General features: G+C 42.7%; 1 protein-coding gene across 4 annotated transcripts; it reads right to left on the reverse strand.

The window, feature by feature from the left end:
* Positions 1 to 12,246: 12,246 nt before the first annotated feature.
* Positions 12,247 to 17,448, reverse strand: LOC147640800 (uncharacterized). Of its 4 annotated transcripts, XM_086815333.1 has the most exons (9): positions 17,120 to 17,448; positions 16,752 to 17,019; positions 16,433 to 16,512; positions 16,272 to 16,339; positions 15,817 to 15,900; positions 15,286 to 15,732; positions 14,527 to 14,740; positions 14,374 to 14,437; positions 13,737 to 14,033 (listed from the first exon to the last, which is right to left on the reverse strand). In XM_086815333.1, the coding sequence occupies exons 3-9, from the start codon at positions 16,448 to 16,450 to the stop codon at positions 13,966 to 13,968; spliced, it is 963 nt and encodes a 320-aa protein (XP_086671459.1). In that variant the 5' UTR covers positions 16,451 to 16,512; positions 16,752 to 17,019; positions 17,120 to 17,448; the 3' UTR covers positions 13,737 to 13,965. The 4 variants fall into 4 exon arrangements, with proteins under 4 accessions (XP_086671476.1, XP_086671467.1, XP_086671459.1 ...); XM_086815350.1 differs by lacking the exons at positions 13,737 to 14,033; positions 16,752 to 17,019 and adding an exon at positions 12,247 to 13,617 and having other exon boundaries at positions 17,120 to 17,443; XM_086815341.1 differs by lacking the exons at positions 13,737 to 14,033; positions 16,752 to 17,019 and adding an exon at positions 12,255 to 13,727 and having other exon boundaries at positions 17,120 to 17,434.
* Positions 17,449 to 19,827: the final 2,379 nt, after the last annotated feature.

The raw sequence follows: 19,827 nt of genomic DNA on the forward strand, positions 1-19,827 counted from the left end.
CCCTTGATTAGATTTTTCTCTTTCTCTGAATGTCCCCCTTCTTCTACTAACTTTATCATCCTTTGATAATCTGGGTCATGAGATGAGACTTCTTCCACCTTGACCAGTATGGGATTATTTGGCATCGAAATTGCATTCAAGAAAGATTTGCGGCTAAGTGCATCAGCTACCACATTATCTTTCCCAGGGCGAAATTTGATGTCGAAATCATATTCTTGTAGAATTTCAATCCATCTCCTTTGCCGCATGTTGAGGTTAGGCTGGGTGAAGATCCACTTTAGACTTTTGTGATCCCATCTATAGTCACCGAGGTGTCGGCCCTGGGGTACCGACGAACCAAAATAAGCGGATCATCTTCAGCTTCTTAATCCAACGAATCCGCTTAAGGTCGGTGGTAAGGTTCCCAATCTGATCTGCTCGGATAATGAAGTATCTCGGTCCACGACTCCAGAAATCTCTACCCCATCCTCTCTGAATACGAGAGAAATGAGGAAGGGATATCTTCTCTAATATCTGCACCATGGTGTCGCGGAACTCGAAATTCGAGGAGTGACTAGCAGTCTCAAAGATGCATTGGAAAACTAGAAATTTGGAGTAGGCATCTTCCTCTTCCTACAATCATTCAAACATCGATTTAATTTATTTGTTTTAGTAGGATGTCTTTACTAATTAGCATTATGTTAGGTAAAACATTTATTACAAAACAGTCCTTAAACTGCAATTCCTAGGAGCCAAACTTGCTCTGATACCAATTGTAAGGTTCCTCCCTTTAAAAATGGGAGAAACACTTAAGATAGTCCGCTAAGTCTTATCTTGGGAAAAATTTCCTATTCATCGACACCTTGACCCTGTAGAGATTCAAGGATACGATTCATAGGTATGGCCTAGCTCTATCCCGCAGGGGGAGCGTGATTTCCTAAACATCAAATCACCCATACGGCAATTGATCAAAAATTGGGCAACTACTAGACTTGATGTCTTTTTTCCTCATCTTATGCAAGGCACAGCCGCCGCTGACCTAGTTTTCTAGAATAGAGTTGCCCAAGAACCTAACTATCTAACGTAGGGCTTTCACTTAATCTATTGGAAAGCTACCCGACTAATCAGGTCCACCCGTCCGTAGGATGGTGCCGTCAGGGCATTCCATCCTCCCACTTTCCACCCTACTCACGCCTCAATTTGTTTTCTAATTAATACTACCACACAGTTTGACATGAATAAACATATTCCTTAATTAGGGCCCTTCTTCACAAGGTTCGTTATAACAGCCTTCTTACACAATACAATCATACCAAAGACAAGATGCAATTATATAAAAAGTTTATACATGAATCTATTTCCATACAAGCCAATTCGGCTCTCTTATTCTTATTCTGCCGATGATCTAGAATTCGGCCTTCCAGCCTACGGGACCATACACCTCATCATCGGCTGCTGGTGGCGAGGACTCAAGCCGGCCTGTCGCCCTCTCAGGCTCCATCGCTCGATCCTCCCGCCCCTCAGAGGGATGTCTGCACACTAGGGTGGGCTTATTTACCGCACTAGCCTGGGCCCTCAGAACTAGGCAGCCTCATAATCTCTCGCCTCAATCGGCGATCCTTATTCTCCCAAAGGTATGAGAGGGATACCTTGGGCCATTCCCGGGCTTTGCTAATGATGCCGCCCGGCTACACAAGCACGGAACGGAGTTAGCGTTGAAGCCAAAAGAAATCTTGAATTCCAAAGATAACAACTTCAATGCAATTTTCTAAGTATAGCATTCACAATTCATGAAGATAGCAATTTCAACGCAATTTATCGAAAACAACATCACATAATTCGTAATTTCATATAACTTTTATGTCCTCGTTTTAAAAGAAAAAGACACCATTCATTAATACTAATTTAAGGAAAATTCTCTTCTTTTGAAAATTAACCAAGCTAACCTGGCCACCGTTTCCTTGAGGGACTTGAAAAGGGAGGACTGGAGCCGCATTGGGCGCATCTCCCTCCATCTCGTTGTTACGTGCGCCTCTTGAGGCAATATTTTGCCGTCTCCGGGATGAGGCCATCTTAGGCGTCGTCTTGTAGAGCTCGCTGCTGCGATCGAAACGCTTCAGTCGGATCTGAATTCCGAGCTCGTTTGCTCACCGTATGAGCAAAAGAATATGGCGCACGAACCCTCGCTTGAGCCAAAAATCCCTTGCTAAAGTCTACGCAAATGGGGGGGGGGATTGTGAGATGTCCTTAAGACCAAAGGCAAAAACATGGAGAGGGCTGGGAGGGGTTGCTGCAAGCCTCTCTGTAAGTCTATTCACACGGGGGGGGAGAAGACTGGCCTCTAGCAAGAGGGGGGATGGAGGAAAATTGGCTTATCTGAAAAGAGCCAAATGAGGGGGTGTGAGAGGGGTGGCTGCAAGGGCGGCTGTACTTGCAGCAAGTACGCTACGGCGGTACGGACGGCGGCACAGCAGGGCATACGCTACACAGAAGTGCGTGCCGACTGAGGAGCACCCCGGGGGTTTATATAGCTGAGGGGTGAGGGTACGGGCGCTGCGCAAAGCAGGGACGAAAGGACGGTGTACCTTCAAAGGCTATGGATCAGTGGCCTGCATGGGTCTATGGGAAAGGTACGGTGTCGGTTGTCTGTGAAAGGAGTGGTACGCATGTACCTTATCCGGTCTGGGTGTCCACCTAAGGGTGCGCGTGGACCATACAGTGGGCGGCCGTCCTTTGGTTCTTGGGCGGCCATTGTACGGGCGCCCTAGTAAGTGTGTACGGACCAAATTTTGGGACGGGGTACCCAAATTTGGGGCGTCCGCCTCGATTTGCGTGCCGGACCGCCTCGGGGGCGAAAATTTTTTTTGTCCGGGAGGTTCTCCTGGTCGCAGGGGTTCAGACCGTTCGGCAATCGGACGTGCGGTCGTGCATTTATTAAGGTTTAAAGGTCGCCGTTTTTTAACTAAAATGATTAAAATTAACGTATAGGCTTGATCCGGTGTCCGTTTTGGATGCTGTAAAATCCTATATTAGGGTAAAATCGCGCGCAGATTCTAAATTTGGGCTCAAAATTTGAAGATTCTAAGTAGAAATGACTCAAATAATAAAATTATTGATATTTATACCATAAAAACTCATAATTACATGGACATTTCTTTATTAGTGAAGATGGGTACGTTACATCCTTCCCCCCTTAAAGAAATCGAGATGTCCTCATCTCGTCATGAATTGGGGATAATCCTTTAAGAGTGTAGCTTCATCTTCCCAAGTTGCATCCTCTTCAGGGTAATCTTTCCACTGAACTAGATGTTCTACAAGAGTTCTATTTCGGAGTTGCCTTTCCCTAGAATCTATGATGCTACTGGGCTGTAATTCAAGGACTCCTTGAGTAGGGATTACAACTTGTTCATCATCAAGAATATGATCGAGACTGGGGACATATGGCTTTAACAAACTTACATGAAATACATTATGGACTTTGATATGGGCTGGGAGTTGGAGTTTATAAGCACTTTTACCTAGACATTTGATAACTGTATAAGGACCACAATACCTAGGGCTCAGCTTCTTATATTTCCCAAGTGATAGAGAACTTCGTTTGGGTCGCACCCGTAGAAGAACTTTGTCTCCTTCCTTGAAGATCCTTTCAGATCTCTTGTTGTCAGCATAATGCTTTTGTCGATCTTGGGCAGCTTTAATATCCTTTTGGATAGCCTTGGTTTGTTCCTCCATCTCTTCGAGCATTTTCCTGGATGCCTCAACTCTTATGGTCGGATCAGAGAAATTTAGAGGAGACAAGCATTCTTGCCCATAGAGTGCTTTGAATGGTGACATTCCTATGCTTTGATGATAAGACGCATTGTAGGCAAATTCTACCAGAGGAAGGTATTGAATCCACCTTCTGGGTTCCCGTCCACAGTATGCTCTGAGAATGTCTTCAATTACTTGATTGACTCTCTCAGTCTGGCCATCGGTCTCTGGGTGATAAGCTGTGCTAAAGCAAAGTTGAGTCCCCAGAGCTTGAAATAGAGACTGCCAGAATTTTGAGGTGAAGTCAGAATCCCGATCACTTACTATCCTTTTTGGGAGACCATGAAGTTTGAGGACTTCCTTGATGAATATTCGAGCAACATCAGAAGCTTTGAAGGTCTTCTTTGCTGGTATGAGCTACTTTGGTAAGTAAGTCCACTACTACTAGAATGGAGTCATATCCTCCTTGAACAGTGGGGAGACTTGTGACAAAATCCATACTAATGCACTCCCACTTCATTTGGGGAATATCTAAGGGTTGAAGCTTTCCAGGCATCTTGACCCTTTCAGCCTTGATCCTTTGGCATGAGAGACATTGTTTCAAGTACCGAAGCACATCATTTTTCAAGCCTGCCCAATGAAAGCTCCTTCTTACCGCATTTAATGTTTTTGCATAACCTGGGTGTCCTGCAACAAGCAGGGCTATCATGAGCTTCATGGAGGATTAGTTTCTTTAAAGCAGGATCCTTAGGGATACATATCCTGTGATTGAAGTAGAGGCTTCCTTCATGAGTGGAGTATCCCTTGATTAGATTTTTCTCTTTCTCTGAATGTCCCCCTTCTTCTACTAACTTTATCATCCTTTGATAATCTGGGTCATGAGATGAGACTTCTTCCACCTTGACCAGTATGGGATTATTTGGCATCGAAATTGCATTCAAGAAAGATTTGCGGCTAAGTGCATCAGCTACCACATTATCTTTCCCAGGGCAAAATTTGATGTTGAAATCATATTCTTGTAGAATTTCAATCCATCTCCTTTGCCGCATGTTGAGGTTAGGCGGGGTGAAGATCCACTTTAGACTTTTGTGGTCAGTTACAAGCTGGAATTTGCCTCCCAAGAGATAATGTCTCCATAGTTTGAGGCAATGAACAACTGCTAAGAGTTCCAAATCATGGGTGGCATAGTTTGCTTCATATTGCTTCAGCTTGCGGGAAGTATAAGCGACTGGTCTTCCTTCTTGGCCTAAGACACCACCAAGTGCTAGACTACTAGCATCGGTAACCACTTCAAATTCCTTGGAGAAATCAGGAAGCTTTAAGACTGGGGCAGAAGTAATAATGACTTTCAGCTGATCAAAGCTATTTTGATGGATTGACAGCCACACTATTTTGCAATCCTTCTTAAGAAGATCTGTCAAGGGTGCAGCTACCAAGGCATAATCTTTGATAAAAATCCTATACCAACCCATGATTCCCAAGAATCCACGAACTTCACGAACTGATTTAGGGGGTGGCCATTCTAGAATATCCTTGACCTTGGCGGGGTCTACTGAGATGCCATCTTTGGAGACGATGAATCCAAGATACTCAATTTGATGAGTAAAGAAGGTACATTTGCTCTTCTTGGCATAGAGTTTGTGTCTGCGCAGCAATTGCAGAACTCTACGCACATGCTCCTCATGCTCTTCCATTGATTTGGAGTAGATTAGGATGTCATCAAAGAAAACAAGCACAAACTCATCCAAGTACGGGCGGAATATATCTTGCATTAGGCGGTTGAAGGTTGCAGGAGCATTGGTTAATCCGAATGACATTACAGTAAACTCATAGTGGCCATAACGGGTATTAAAGGCTGTTTTGGGTATATCTGCTTCCTTGACTTTGATCTGATAGTAACCAGACCTCAAATCTATTTTTGAGAAGACTTTGGCCCCATGAAGCCTGTCAAGAAGTTCATCGATGCGAGGGATAGGATACTTATTCTTGACAGTGACTTGATTTAGCCCTCGATAATCTATGCAGAGGCGGAGAGTCCCGTCCTTCTTTTTTTGGAAAAGAACAGGTGCTCCTCACGGAGAGCTACTGCTGGGGCGTACAAATCCTTGTTCAATGAGTTGGGAAAGTTGCTCCTTAAGTTCAATGGCTTCAGGAAGGGACATTTTATAGGGAGTTTTTGAGACGGGTTGAGCTCCAGGGATCACCTCGATTTCATGGTCGACTTCTCGAGGAGGCGGTAACCCTGTAAGCTCGTCAGGGAAAATGTCAGAGAATTCTTGGAGCCAAGAGGGTTCTGTCTCCATACTAGGTTCAATGACTTTGTTGAGTTTGACTAAGAAAACTTGCTGACCCTTACGTGTCCCCTTGAGAAGATGTTTTGCCTTGACTACCCTAGACTTAGGTTTTCCTGTGATTCCCTGAACAGATATTACTTGGCCATGCTCATTTTCAAAAGTGATACTCCCCTGGTTACAATGAATGCTAGCTTTGTTTGCAATTAACCAATCCATCCCAAGGATTCCATCATAAATTCCTAGTGGCAAGACTCTAAAGTGACCATGAGTTTGCTCATTACCCAACTCAAAATCAAGGTTTCCTATAGAGTGGCGAGATACTACTTCTTTCCCACTGGCTAACTCTACAATCATTTTTCTAGCTGATTTTTGACTCAAGTTTAATTTTTGCAAGCACCTAGGAGAAAGGAATGAATGGGTACTGCCACAATCAATCAAAAGTTGAAATGGCTTACCGTGATAAGTGGCGGGGGCTTGGATTACACCAAATTGTTTATTCGGACCTTGGTGTTCTACTGCCGCATGGACGGTGGCGCGCTCTTCTTCAACCTCTTCCAAGGTTGGTTCTTCACTTATAACACAGGCAGTTCTAGCAACTGTTCCTCCGCGGCCTCTGCCACGGCCACTGCCTCTTGCACCTTGGTGGGTAGGGGTTCCACGGCCTTGATTTCCTCTGTTACCTTGGGGAAATGATGTTGCCATCTTGGGACAGTTGGCTCTAAAGTGTCCCGGTTCATTGCACTCAAAACACAGAGGGCCTTCTCTGGAAGAAGCAACATACGAGCGGGGGGCAAAAGAGTTGCCTTGTCGCCCTCTGTTGTTGTAGTAGGGAAAATTCTGTTGAGGTTTCTTGTAGGGTTGATCTCTAAGGTTTGCCTCAGGGTAAGATCTCTTTTGATTCTTCGGTTTGTTAGCCTTCATTTCTCTCACAAGGGGCTTAGCTCGTATGAGAGCATCCTGTAATGTGCTTGGCCTCATTGCTTCAAGGCGGGAATCTAGGGGTTTATTTAGCCCTTGGCAGAAACGAGCCACTTGCTGGGAAGTAGTCATAGCTGGGGCATACTTCCGAAGGGTAATGAATTTGGAATAGTAGTCCTCAAGAGTTAAGCTGCACTGTGTAAGACTAAAGAACTCATTCATCTTTATGGATTCATGGGATGGAGGAAGATATCTTTCCTTCACTGCCTGCTTGATGTCTTCCCACGTTTGAGAATGCTCGGTGACTTCCTTGTCACGGCACCACTGTTTCCACCAGAGTTTAGCATCTCCAGTGAGGCGAAACCGTGCGAGCATAGACTGATTTGCTACTCCAGTACCGGCAGCAGAGAAATAATCGTCCATCGCCTCAATCCAGACTTCAGCATCCTTCTCAACCTTTGAACCTTCTCCTTTAAAGGAGGGAGGTTGCATTTGCTTGAGCAGGAGCTTCTTCTCCTGGGTATCGGTATAAAGCGCATTGGGAAGTGGAGGGTGGTCATCCTGGCCATCATCGTAAAAACAATTTTTAAGATTACAAGATTCATATTTGCACAACGCTTAATTTTTGGAGAGCAAAACCATTGAAATTATTTTATTTCCAAATATTTACAAGGATAAGTTTTATTACAAAGATCTGAGACTAATATAATTAGTCTTATTTGACATCAAGGGAAATTCCTAGGCTTCACTGTGACATAAGGGTAGAGCGGTCCACATATGTGAAATATGGGGGTTCTGCTGTAGTTTCTAAGACTCTAAAAACTGATGGTAAGGGTGGTAAACTCTGGATTGGGGTAGGTCCTAACACTGCTACTCTATCAGCAGGTAAGACCTGCATCACTTTGTCATACACCCAACGATCCTGAGGTATGCGAACCCCATCTATAGTCACCGAGGTGTCGGCCCTGGGGTACCGACGAACCAAAATAAGCGGATCATCTTCAGCTTCTCAATCCAACGAATCCGCTTAAGGTCGGTGGTAAGGTTCCCAATCTGATCTGCTCGGATAATGAAGTATCTCGGCCCACGACTCCAGAAATCTCTACCCCATCCTCTCTGAATACGAGAGAAATGAGGGAGGGATATCTTCTCTAATATCTGCACCATGGTGTCACGGAACTCGAAATTCGAGGAGTGACTAGCAGTCTCAAAGATGCATTGGAAAACTAGAAATTTGGAGTAGGCATCTTCCTCTTCCTACAATCATTCAAACATCGATTTAATTTATTTGTTTTAGTAGGATGTCTTTACTAATTAGCATTATGTTAGGTAAAACATTTATTACAAAACAGTCCTTAAACTGCAATTCCTAGGAGCCAAACTTGCTCTGATACCAATTGTAAGGTTCCTCCCTTTAAAAATGGGAGAAACACTTAAGATAGTCCGCTAAGTCTTATCTTGGGAAAAATTTCCTATTCATCGACACCTTGACCCTGTAGAGATTCAAGGATACGATTCATAGGTATGACCTAGCTCTATCCCGCAGGGGGAGCGTGATTTCCTAAACATCAAATCACCCATAGGGCAATTGATCAAAAATTGGGCAACTACTAGACTTGATGTCTAGAGACAACGCTTTTTTCCTCATCTTATGCAAGGCACAGCCGCTGACCTAGTTTTCTAGAATAGAGTTGCCCAAGAACCTAACTATCTAACGTAGGGCTTTTACTTAATCTCTTGGAAAGCTACCCGACTAATCGGGTCCACCCGTCCGTAGGATGGTGCCGTCAGGGCATTCCATCCTCCCACTTTCCACCCTACTCACGTCTCAATTTGTTTTCTAATTAATACTACCACACTGTTTGACATGAATAAACATATTCCTTAATTAGGGCCCTTCTTCACAAGGTTTGTTATAACAGCCTTCTTACACAATACAATCATACCAAAGACAAGATGCAATTATATAAAAAGTTTATACATGAATCCATTTCCATACAAGCCAATTCGGCTCTCTTATTCTTATTCTGCCCCGATGATCTAGAATTCGGCCTTCCAGCCTCTACATGCTGGGCATAACCCTACGGGACCATACACCTCATCTCGGCTGCTGGCGAGGACTCAAGCCGGCCTGTCGCCCTGGGCCTGTCGCCCTCTCAGGCTCCATCGCTCGATCCTCCCGCCCCTCAGAGGGATGTCTGCACACTAGGGTGGGCTTATTTACCGCACTAGCCTGGGCCCTCAGAACTAGGCAGCCTCATAATCTCTCGCCTCAATCGGCGATCCTTATTCTCCCAAAGGTATGAGGGATACCTTGGGCCATTCCCGGGCTTTGCTAATGACGCCGCCCGGCTACACAAGCACGGAACGGAGCGTTGAAGCCAAAAGAAATCTTGAATTCCAAAGATAACAACTTCAATGCAATTTTCTAAGTATAGCATTCACAATTCATGAAGATAGCAATTTCAACGCAATTTATCGAAAACAACATCACATAATTCGTAATTTCATATAACTTTTATGTCCTCGTTTTAAAAGAAAAAGACACCATTCATTAATACTAATTTAAGGAAAATTCTCTTCTTTTGAAAATTAACCAAGCTAACCTGGCCACCATTTCCTTGAGGGACTTGAAAAGGGAGGACTGGAGCCGCATTGGGCGCATCTCCCTCCATCTCGTTGTTACGTGCGCCTCTTGAGGCAATATTTTGCCGTCTCCGGGATGAGGCCATCTTAGGCGTCGTCTTGTAGAGCTCGCTGCTGCGATCGAAACGCTTCAGTCGGATCTGAATTCCGAGCTCGTTTGCTCACCGTATGAGCAAAAGAATATGGCGCACGAACCCTCGCTTGAGCCAAAAATCCCTTGCTAAAGTCTACGCAAATGGGGGGGGGGGGAATTGTGAGATGTCCTTAAGGCCAAAGGCAAAAACGTGGAGAGGGCTGGGAGGGGTGGCTGCAAGCCTCCCTGTAAGTCTATTCACACGCGGGGGGGGGGGGGGGGGGGGAGAAGAGTTAAGGACACTGGCCTCTAGCAAGAGGGGGGATGGAGGAAAATTGGCTTATCTGAAAAGAGCCAAATGAGGGGGTGTGAGAGGGGTGGCTGCAAGGGCGGCTGTACTTGCAGCAAGTACGCTACGGCGGTACGGACGGCGGCACAGCAGGGCATACGCTACACAGAAGTGCGTGCCGACTGAGGAGCACCCCGGGGGTTTATATAGCTGAGGGGTGAGGGTACGGGCGCTGCGCAAAGCAGGGACGAAAGGACGGTGTACCTTCAAAGGCTATGGATCAGTGGCCTGCATGGGTCTACGGGAAAGGTACGGTGTCGGTTGTCTGTGAAAGGAGTGGTACGCATGTACCTTATCCGGTCTGCGCGTAGACCATACAGTGGGCGGCCGTCCTTTGGTTCTTGGGCGGCCATTGTACGGGCGTCCTAGTAAGTGTGTACAGACCAAATTTTGGGACGGGATACCCAAATTTGGGACGTCCGCCTCGATTTGCGTGTCGGACCGCCCCGGGGGACGAAAATTTTTTTTTGTCCGGGAGGTTCTCCTGGTCGCAGGGGTTCAGACCGTTCGTCAATCGGACGTGCGGTCGTGCATTTATTAAGGTTTAAAGGTCGTCGTTTTTTAACTAAAATGATTAAAATTAGCGTATAGGCTTGATCCGGTGTCCGTTTTGGATGCTGTAAAATCCTATATTAGGGTAAAATCGCACGCAGATTCCAAATTTGGGCTCAGAATTTGAAGATTCTAAGTAGAAATGACTCAAATAATAAAATTATTGACATTTATACCATAAAAACTCATAATTACATGGACATTTCTTTATTAGTGAAGATGGGTACGTTACATTTGCCCTTATCTATATGCAAACCAGATGGCAAAATAGGAGCTAATGTATCCTTATGAGTCGGACCCTGGGACACATTCAATTGTGGCTAAGCATTTACCTCCAATGGACACTCTAAAATGAATTAACCTAACTCTCGACAACGGAAGCAATGGCCTACAAATGATCCCCACTTTAATTCAAAATACAAAGGGACAAATCCATCCATGCATAACCTTAATTGTTGAGGTCGGGGCTTCCCAGTATCCCAAAGCATAAAAACCCTGTTTTTATTCTTGGACGACATTATGGGCTCCACCAACACCTCCCCGACAGTACGCATGGCCAACGGTAACAATTCCCACATAGTTGATGGAAATTCTACAACCTCAACCCAAATAGGGCATGCTTGGCGCAACATATCTCTATACTCTGCCATAGGGTGCCAAGGTACAACATGCACCTATTGTCCATCTAGATATAATGGGACTTTCTGCATAACCAAATCTCGAACTTATTTGGATGAGAATAGGACCTCATAGAATCCTCTAGGATCGTCAAAGATCTTCTCCACAAAATTACCATCTAATAAATCATGTAACCAATCTGTAATCCTATTGAAGAATGGAATTTGCAAGTAAAAAAGAAAATTGCAACCTTGTTACGAAAGGATTCCACTTGTGCCACAAACCGCCATGTTTCCACTCGGGCATCCCACTTCCTCTATTGGAACCTTGGTAGCCCTAGTATGATTTGCCATCACATATGGCTGTAAAATCTGACTCGAAAGTCAAAATCCACCTCATGGTTCTTTTCCTAAGATGCATCAAGAAGAAAGGTATCCTGAAGCATCCAACCGGCCTCCATCCCTCCATATTCACCTCCAATCAATCTCTGCCTTTTACCCTGATCTTCAGGCTCTGACTTTGGCCCTCCACCCTCAAACTTCTTTGCATCTTCTGTTGAGACATGTGCCTTTACAAAATCTATATCTATGGTTCCCTGACTCATTTCCACTACTCAACATAAAAAATTAATGCTTCCCTCCGAATAAGGAGAAGAGTATTGTTTCAGCCCTGCAAAAACAAAGAGGAGAAGATCCACTGCCCGCATATAAAATCTGTCTGCATGAATGGCTCCAAAAGGAGGGTAAAACTCTAGCACAACTGGTGGAACTGCTTCAGGGTCACCCACAGAGAAATTAGGGCAAACACAAACACTATACATGCTGTAAATCTGTACGCGGCTGCGATCGCAAATTCTCCACTGCCCGGATGGAAAATCTGTCTGCACGAATGGCTTTGAAAGAGGGATAAAACCTCAACATAGCACAACTGCTGGAACCACTTCTCTCTCGATAAACATAAAGGAAAGAGAAAAGAACACATTAAAATGTACATACAAGTTGCTTCTTTGAATGTACTACTGTCAACATAGTAAATGAGTACCAAAGCATCTAACTAGATTTCCTACCAATGTGAAGTCACCTTCCATTCACCACCATTCATGAGCATGCACAGATAGCTCAATACAGTGGTGAAGCAACAACAGAAACCCAACTGGACAATAGAAAACACCATGAACGAGAGTGAGCTTCTCTGATAGGCGTCAGTCATGGAGATGCAATATGCTGTGGAGCGTTGCCCCTAAACATGTTGTCCTCCTTTGGAGAGTTATGGTAGGAGCCTCCTATAGGTGATAAAGTGCAGTGCAGAGGTATTGCTTCTGGGGGATGCCCTAGGTGCAAGACATCCAAGGAGTTTCTTGCTCTCAGACTCATGTGGGCACACATGTCAAGATGGTGTAAAAGTGTGCTTGGTTTGCTGTGTGTCTTGGGATTAATTGCTTTTCCTCTACAGGTCAAGGAATCAGTGTAGAAATTCTTACTTGCCAGGTGAAGGCTAACATCCTCTTTTTTCTCAGGTGAATGGATGGTGTTCTACTACCTTCAATACTATCAAGACAAGGGTTAATGTTTACTGAAGAGAGAGAGGTGCCTTTTGGAAGCTGTGTTGTTCACATCTATTCGTTCTTTTGGCTGATGTTGGTTTTGATATTTATGAGGTATTACGGTGTTGTCCAACCTGTGACCTTTGTTGCTAGCTTAGCTTGTGTGCGTCTCCTCTTGTAAGTTTGTGATGGCCATCTTATGGCCCATGATGTACTGCACAGTCTCTGTATTTGTAACTTTGCTTGCAAAGGGGATATATAATATATACAAAATTATTTCTCAAAAAAAAGGAGCATGCTCTTTGAGCTTTGCAATTAGCCAATCACATGTTGGGAGATATGTAGTGTGAGACATCTAAACCTTTCGTCCAAGCAACGGGTAGAGTAGCAGTTTCACAAGCATGGATATAGCCATCACCAAACATTTTCACAAGCATAGAAATGTTTAGAAATCTGACGTACCGGCGACCGCTGTATAATGTTGTTGACTTCACAGGCAATTATTTTTGTAGATGGATTCACCACCATTTTTGATGCCAGCCTCCATGCTGCCCATGAATACCCAATCAATCCAAGTCCTCTTTCCCATACACGACTGCCATACTTTAGGGCACTACTTTCTTTTAGAAAAGGGTGAAGCTAAAGATACATAGTTGTCAACACCAACACCCCCATAGCATGTAAAAAGAAGGATAAGGCCAAACACATTGACCTTTAAGACTGTTCTCAAATACCAAGTCAGTCATAAGGATTGCATCACTTGCAGAGGCCATGAGGCCATGAATTTCTTTTGAAAGTCTGAGGCTGTTCCAATATGATCCAAGGACATGCTTCAATGCCCACTTCAGAGAGAAACTTCTTGGAATCTCAAACGCCTGTGGCGACATCCATAACTCTGTGCAAAAATGGTAACATCATGTGAAAATCAAGTTTTTCTCCTGCCTGTGTATTGAGGTGTCTGTGCAAGCACACCATCTTCCGATGTATACTTCTCAAAATAAAATCCTGAACAAAAGAGAAAGTGCTACGTTAATGAGGGTAGATAAAATTCAAATTATCTCTAGCATTTGTCCATGTCTAGTGGCCATGTGCCATGTGAACTTGCCCATTCATGTAAGCAATAATGTCATAAGTCATGCACAGGTAATAGAGGCAAAACAGAAAGTCATTCAAACTCCTGATCAGTGGCGGCAATGATAGTTTCAACACACATAAATATGATGACTGACCTCTTGATTCCCCTCTAAAGGCGCAGACAACGGATATGCCTAAAAGGCCATGTATCCTTCCTCTCACGTGTGTTAATGACAACTGGCCAATTGGCAGGATAGACAAAAAAAAAGGATCATAGAAAATGAGGTGAAAAAGGAAATGGTTTAGACCTCTAATGATTATAATAATAGCTTAATCTTGGATGATGTAGAGAAGGCATGACGAGACCTCCAGGAATTCAAGGAGCATGGGATGACATGGAGATGGCATGGCAAGACCTCTAAGCACAGATGGATTTTCTTGGTGTTTTCAAAGCCTTCCTAAAGGAAGGTCAAGGAGTTGGGCAAGGCTCATGCCATGTATCTATCCAAACACACCCATATTAGGCTTCACTAGCAGTCTCCCAGGGAGGACGATCATGTGTATTATTGGAACTTACACCGAGGATCTTTGAGGTAGCGTATGGTTGAAGGGCATGTTAATGAAGTACATAGTCCCAGGCCCTGCACCCACCATCACCATCAAGAGGAGTATTAAACTGTCTGCCACTTATATCAACTTAAACAACATAATCCCTCAGATAAATGCGCACCAGCTGAACAAGAGCTGATTTTCTCGGCTTTCCAGAGTACTTTTGTCCTGTGATCTTGAACCAGTCCTCCATGATCTCATTGCGTGTGAGAACGACATGAAGCTTCGGTAGCTTCAGAGGTGGAGGAGCAGGCTCCTCATTAGCAAGCGCCCTTGCTGTTCGCCTTGACCTCTTTGAGGACCTTGGTAGCTCCTCCACGAGCACAGTTTCAGTCCTGCAAATCATCATCTCAGAAATGTGAAGCTTCAAACCGATAATTAATACACTGCTCACATGGGCAGGAACAGGTGCATAAGTGAACACTGTATGTATGCAATGTGGCCATATGTAGCTTGCATGCATGTGCCCCATGTAAGCACATAAGGTAAGGTAATGGGTCATTGCATCAGAGAGGCAATTATCTGATGAATAAACAAGAAAGAAAAGCAGCAATACGTGTGTGTCTTGTTGGGGGGGGAGGGGGGGGGGGGGGAGGGGGGGGGGGCGTATATATGTGCATATGTATGTATTTCTGTATTTTTGTATGGAGGCAAGTACACACTTATGTCTTAATGCATGCAAACATGTATCTATGTGTATATGTAGACATGTACACATCGATGTACATACGAATACAAGCATGTATATATGTATGCATGTATGTATGTACGTTTGCATGTGAAATATGGTGAACCATTATGTTACATTGCACAGAAAATCTGATAATAAAGGAGCAGTGAATATTAAATGCATCTACAAAGTGGGAGGATTGCACAAAACCTCTTGGAAGGTTGAAGTATCTGATCAGCAGTTTTCTGCATTCGTCGCTGCCTCCAGTTGGTGACGTGAGTTGAACAGGCTTGCTGTTCGGGTTGCTGGCATGCCCCATCATCCTGAGGGGGTCTGGTTTGTACAGCTTGTTTACCTTTGCACTTTCTTAGACGTCCCCTTTCTATTGCTAAAATAATAGGGTCGGAAGAGTCTTTTGCTGTTCCAAGCACAACTTTCTTTGCTTCAGGGTTGGCCTCTTTCAGAGACCTTTTGGAATCACGTGTCTGGCAATGCTGCTGCTGCTGCTGCTGTTGTTGTTGCTTTTGTTTCTTGACTTTGGCCTTCAATACTAGTTTAGTATTGTTTGTAATTTCTGCTGGAACGGAAGCCAAAACTGGGTTCTCTGCAACTTCTCTCTCTTCAAAGCTTGTGCATGCCTTTGTGGGTTCTTCGTGCCTTTTATGAAAACACAATGATTCAAACTAGGCAGTGAATGGTGTAATAATCTAAATTGAGAGATCGATTGGGAATGAATTTTACCTTTTCCTTTGCATCTCCTTCACTCCATTGCTAATTGCTTCCACTGGATCGTAACGTCGGTGCCCCCCATAAGCAGCTCGAGTGCTGCGGGTCAAGAAATGGAGGCGTTAACATCCAGAAACAAGTACATGTGAAGGTCTTGGCACAGAGACACTGATGTTGCCAGCACACACGCTTACACATCCACACATCCACACATGCATGCAGCACATGTGCACACATTTCCACTACATTTGAGAGTGATGGCTGTGTCAAAGCAAACACACACACACACACACATATATATACACATCAGAAACTGATGTTATCTACTTGACTTTTACATGCATATATGCAAATCGCTCAATTTTTACATACATATCAACATGCATACATACATACATGCATAGATACATGATAAAAATTTGGCAGACACACAATCACATAGACATACATATATCAAAAAGTTACATTACCTACTCAACTTTTGCTGCCACTCTGTGAATTTTTCACTGCGAATCACAGCTCTTCGTGTACTGACTGCCTGCATTCATTAAAAAACAATCATTAGAAGCCATTTGGACCAGTCTGGTGATAAAATAAATTTTGTTTTAAAAAAATAAAAAAACATAAATACCATGTCTGCTGCAGCCATCCTGAAGTATGGTTTAAGATGCTCCTTAAGTGTGTGTATTTTTTTCTCCTGTTTTCTGCACACTAACAGGCAAGAAGATGGACCTTGTGATTGGTGTGAAGGGGGGAAATCATTAAAAAAGAACTAGAAAATATAAAGGGGGAAAAAATGTTGTGAACAGATATGGATTTCTCGAAGAAATGAAAAAGAAAGAAAGAAAAGATTAAAGCCAAAAAGAAAAAATAAAAAGGAAGCAGGAGACCTCTCTCTCTCTCTCTCTCTCTCTCTCTCTCTCTCTCTCTCTCTCTCTGTGCATAATTACCTGTGTCTAAGGTGTGTGTGACAAGATTTAGGCGAATTGGGGAAAACCCACAAACTCTACAGAACAAAAAAAGCAACCCACAATCTCTGATGTGTGTTTTGATAACTACACCAAGCTTTTCTTGCTTTTTCTTAATCGCCCACTAATCCCAATCAGCCATTTTTCTTATACCACTCTCAATCCAGCAATGCTTAGTTTCTCTTTTTTCAACATTAAGATTAACCCATTGATTCCATAATTGCCATTGCAGCAAGATTCTCTCTGCATTCTGTAATTCCAATCATTAAAAAAGAGGCTACCCTTAATCACTTCGATCAAGAGAAGAAGCCAATCCAGGGAAAAAAGAAAAAAGACTAGTTAATATTTACCTTGATTGCTAAGAGAAAAGCAAAGCCACCGTACCTTTCAAAAGCACTTCATGCTAAGATGGTCTTCTCCATCAAATGGTTCTTTGCTTGATTGTAAAAATGTATGTAGATGTGCAAATAAATTATTTATATAGTCACAATCTAAGTCGACTTACTTATGGTCCCTTTCTCTTCTCTATTTACAGTCTTCTAAAGTCTTCTGTATACTTTATTGCATAGCATATTCAGAAATTAAGATAATAACATAGAAAACAGCAATATAATCTATAATAATAATAACAAAAACAACAAAAGATTAGATGAGCAATTCAACAAAGCGTGAGATTGATGAGAGGTTTGCAGGTATTGATTTCCTTATTGCTTGGAATAAGTGTGTGTGTGTGTGTGTATATATATATATATATATACACACACACACACATATGTTTATGTGTGTATGTATACATATACTCTTATAGATATTACATGATCACAGACAGTGGCATTGTGGGTAGTACCATTTGCACATAGATATACATACACATATGTATATATGTACTCTTATAGATATTATAGGATCACAAACAGTGGCATTGTGGGTACCATTTCCAAGAGAAAAAGGTGCACTATCTTGGACACATGCACACAAAGAACGTCCTCCTCACTCCATAGCCCCTTTGTGCCCCCACATCCTCTCAAGAGTACACATCAAGTTCCCCTCCCATCCCCTAAGGGGTGGTCACAATCCTCTTTCCTCCCCCCTCCCAAAAAAGCCCCATATTAAAGAAAATAATAAGAATATTCAAACTGTTGGCTTATGAAACTGCATATAAAAGGATGTATAACCTCACGAACGATAATAATGTCAAGTGGGCATCACATGCATAGCTACATGGAGAGAGAGAGAGAGAGAGAGAGAGAGAGAGAGAGAGAGAGAGAGAGAGAGAGAGAGAGAGAGAGATAAGTGCAAAAGAATGATAGAGAAAAGTGCTTGTGTTATAGTTAGACATCTATAGCGAACATCAACTGTGCAACTAAGGTGTCATGATTTAATTAGCTGAAAATCCACATAAAAAATTTGTTTCTGACCTTTGTGGTTCGACCAAATGGAGGACACATCGGTTTGCTCAGAAAAAAAACACATAGGCAGGCACACATGCATAGTTGGTGGGGTTCGAACCTAGTTTTGTTCTAGCCAGTGCTATGTGTGAATTGCACATGTCCATCGCAGGGGAAGAGCTCTTGGTTTTCACTGCTATGTCTATCGATGGCCTCATATAACAATTACCAAATTTAGCTCTTCCATCATGATATGTGTGTTTAAAGCTTTAAAAAACCATGGTGACAATAAGGCATTGCATGCAAGCATGCTACTTTATGTATACAATGATGGAATTGAAACATATTGAGACAACGAAGTGTTAGGCAAAAAGGAAAATAAAAAATGAAACACACGATGTATAAAAAACACCCACCAATTTGCTTGTGAATGTAGATAAGCATGAGAAATGTGATGTAATTATGAAAAATCAAGCATACACCCATTATTTTAGATGTACAACAAAGAAATTTACAAAAAGCAAATAATTTTTAGGTACAAATAATTACATGATTCTTGAGTCAACATGTTGTAACACCCCATATATCATGACAAATACTTATAATTTCTAGGTACAAATAATTATATAATTCTTGAGTCAACACATTGTAAACATTTAAGATATAAAGACAAGAGCACACCCTAAATGTTTTAGGCTTGAATAATTATAAACACTATGAATAAGCAATGTGAGGTCCTATTATCTATAGTAGTAGAGTCCTCTCCCTATAATAAACCCCCTTCCTAATTATCTATAGGAGAGTTCTCCCCCTACAATAAACCCCCTTCCTAATTATCTATAGGAGAGTTCTCCCCCTACAATAAACCCCAACACCCCAACACTATGGAAAAAGAAATGTGAGGTCTTATTATTGATAGTAGAGTCCTCTCCCTCACACCCCAATGGTATGGAATAAGCAATGTGAGGTCCTATTATTGATAATAGAGTCCTCTCCCTGCCAACACTTCTCCACACCACCCCCCCCCCCCCCCACACACACACACACATCAAAGTTAAGGCTCCTCAAAGTATACACAAATGTTAAAGCTCATTCGGATATCCAAATTGTTGGCAAAAGGTAGGATTTGACTTTTCTATGTACATATCTTACAAGGGGCAATCCATCTATATCAAAGATGCTTGCTTATATTTTACTTTTTGAATATCAACGGGATTGATATTTAATATCAATAAAAATTCACACCGTTAGTGAAATAAAATGACAATGTGTTCTTTATAAGATAACAAAAAGGCTAAAGGTACGATTGATGAAAAACTTTGGGAAAAAAAAATCATGTGGCATAATGGCATAATGTGCATTTTGGTAGTGACAAAGGTTGGCTCACTTGGTTAAAATATTCCAAGAGTGCATTATCACATTTTACCATATTTAATAGGATGATCCTAAGAAATCCATTTGATGACCATGGAACTCATCAAGTCACGTTTACCATATTTAATAGGATGATCCTAAGAAAATCCATTTGATAACCATGGATCTCATTTCCACTTTGACCATAATGGAGCTCATCACGTCATTTACATTTTGACCTACAAAACTTAAATGGAAGACCCATGAAAGTTAGCATGTAAATAAAATATGTTGAATGCTTTTAGCTTAAACGATGG

Source organism: Cibotium barometz, chromosome 2, assembly GCF_041138505.1.
Source record: "Cibotium barometz isolate CiBa-2024 chromosome 2, ASM4113850v1, whole genome shotgun sequence".
Taxonomy (NCBI): domain Eukaryota; kingdom Viridiplantae; phylum Streptophyta; class Polypodiopsida; order Cyatheales; family Cibotiaceae; genus Cibotium; species Cibotium barometz.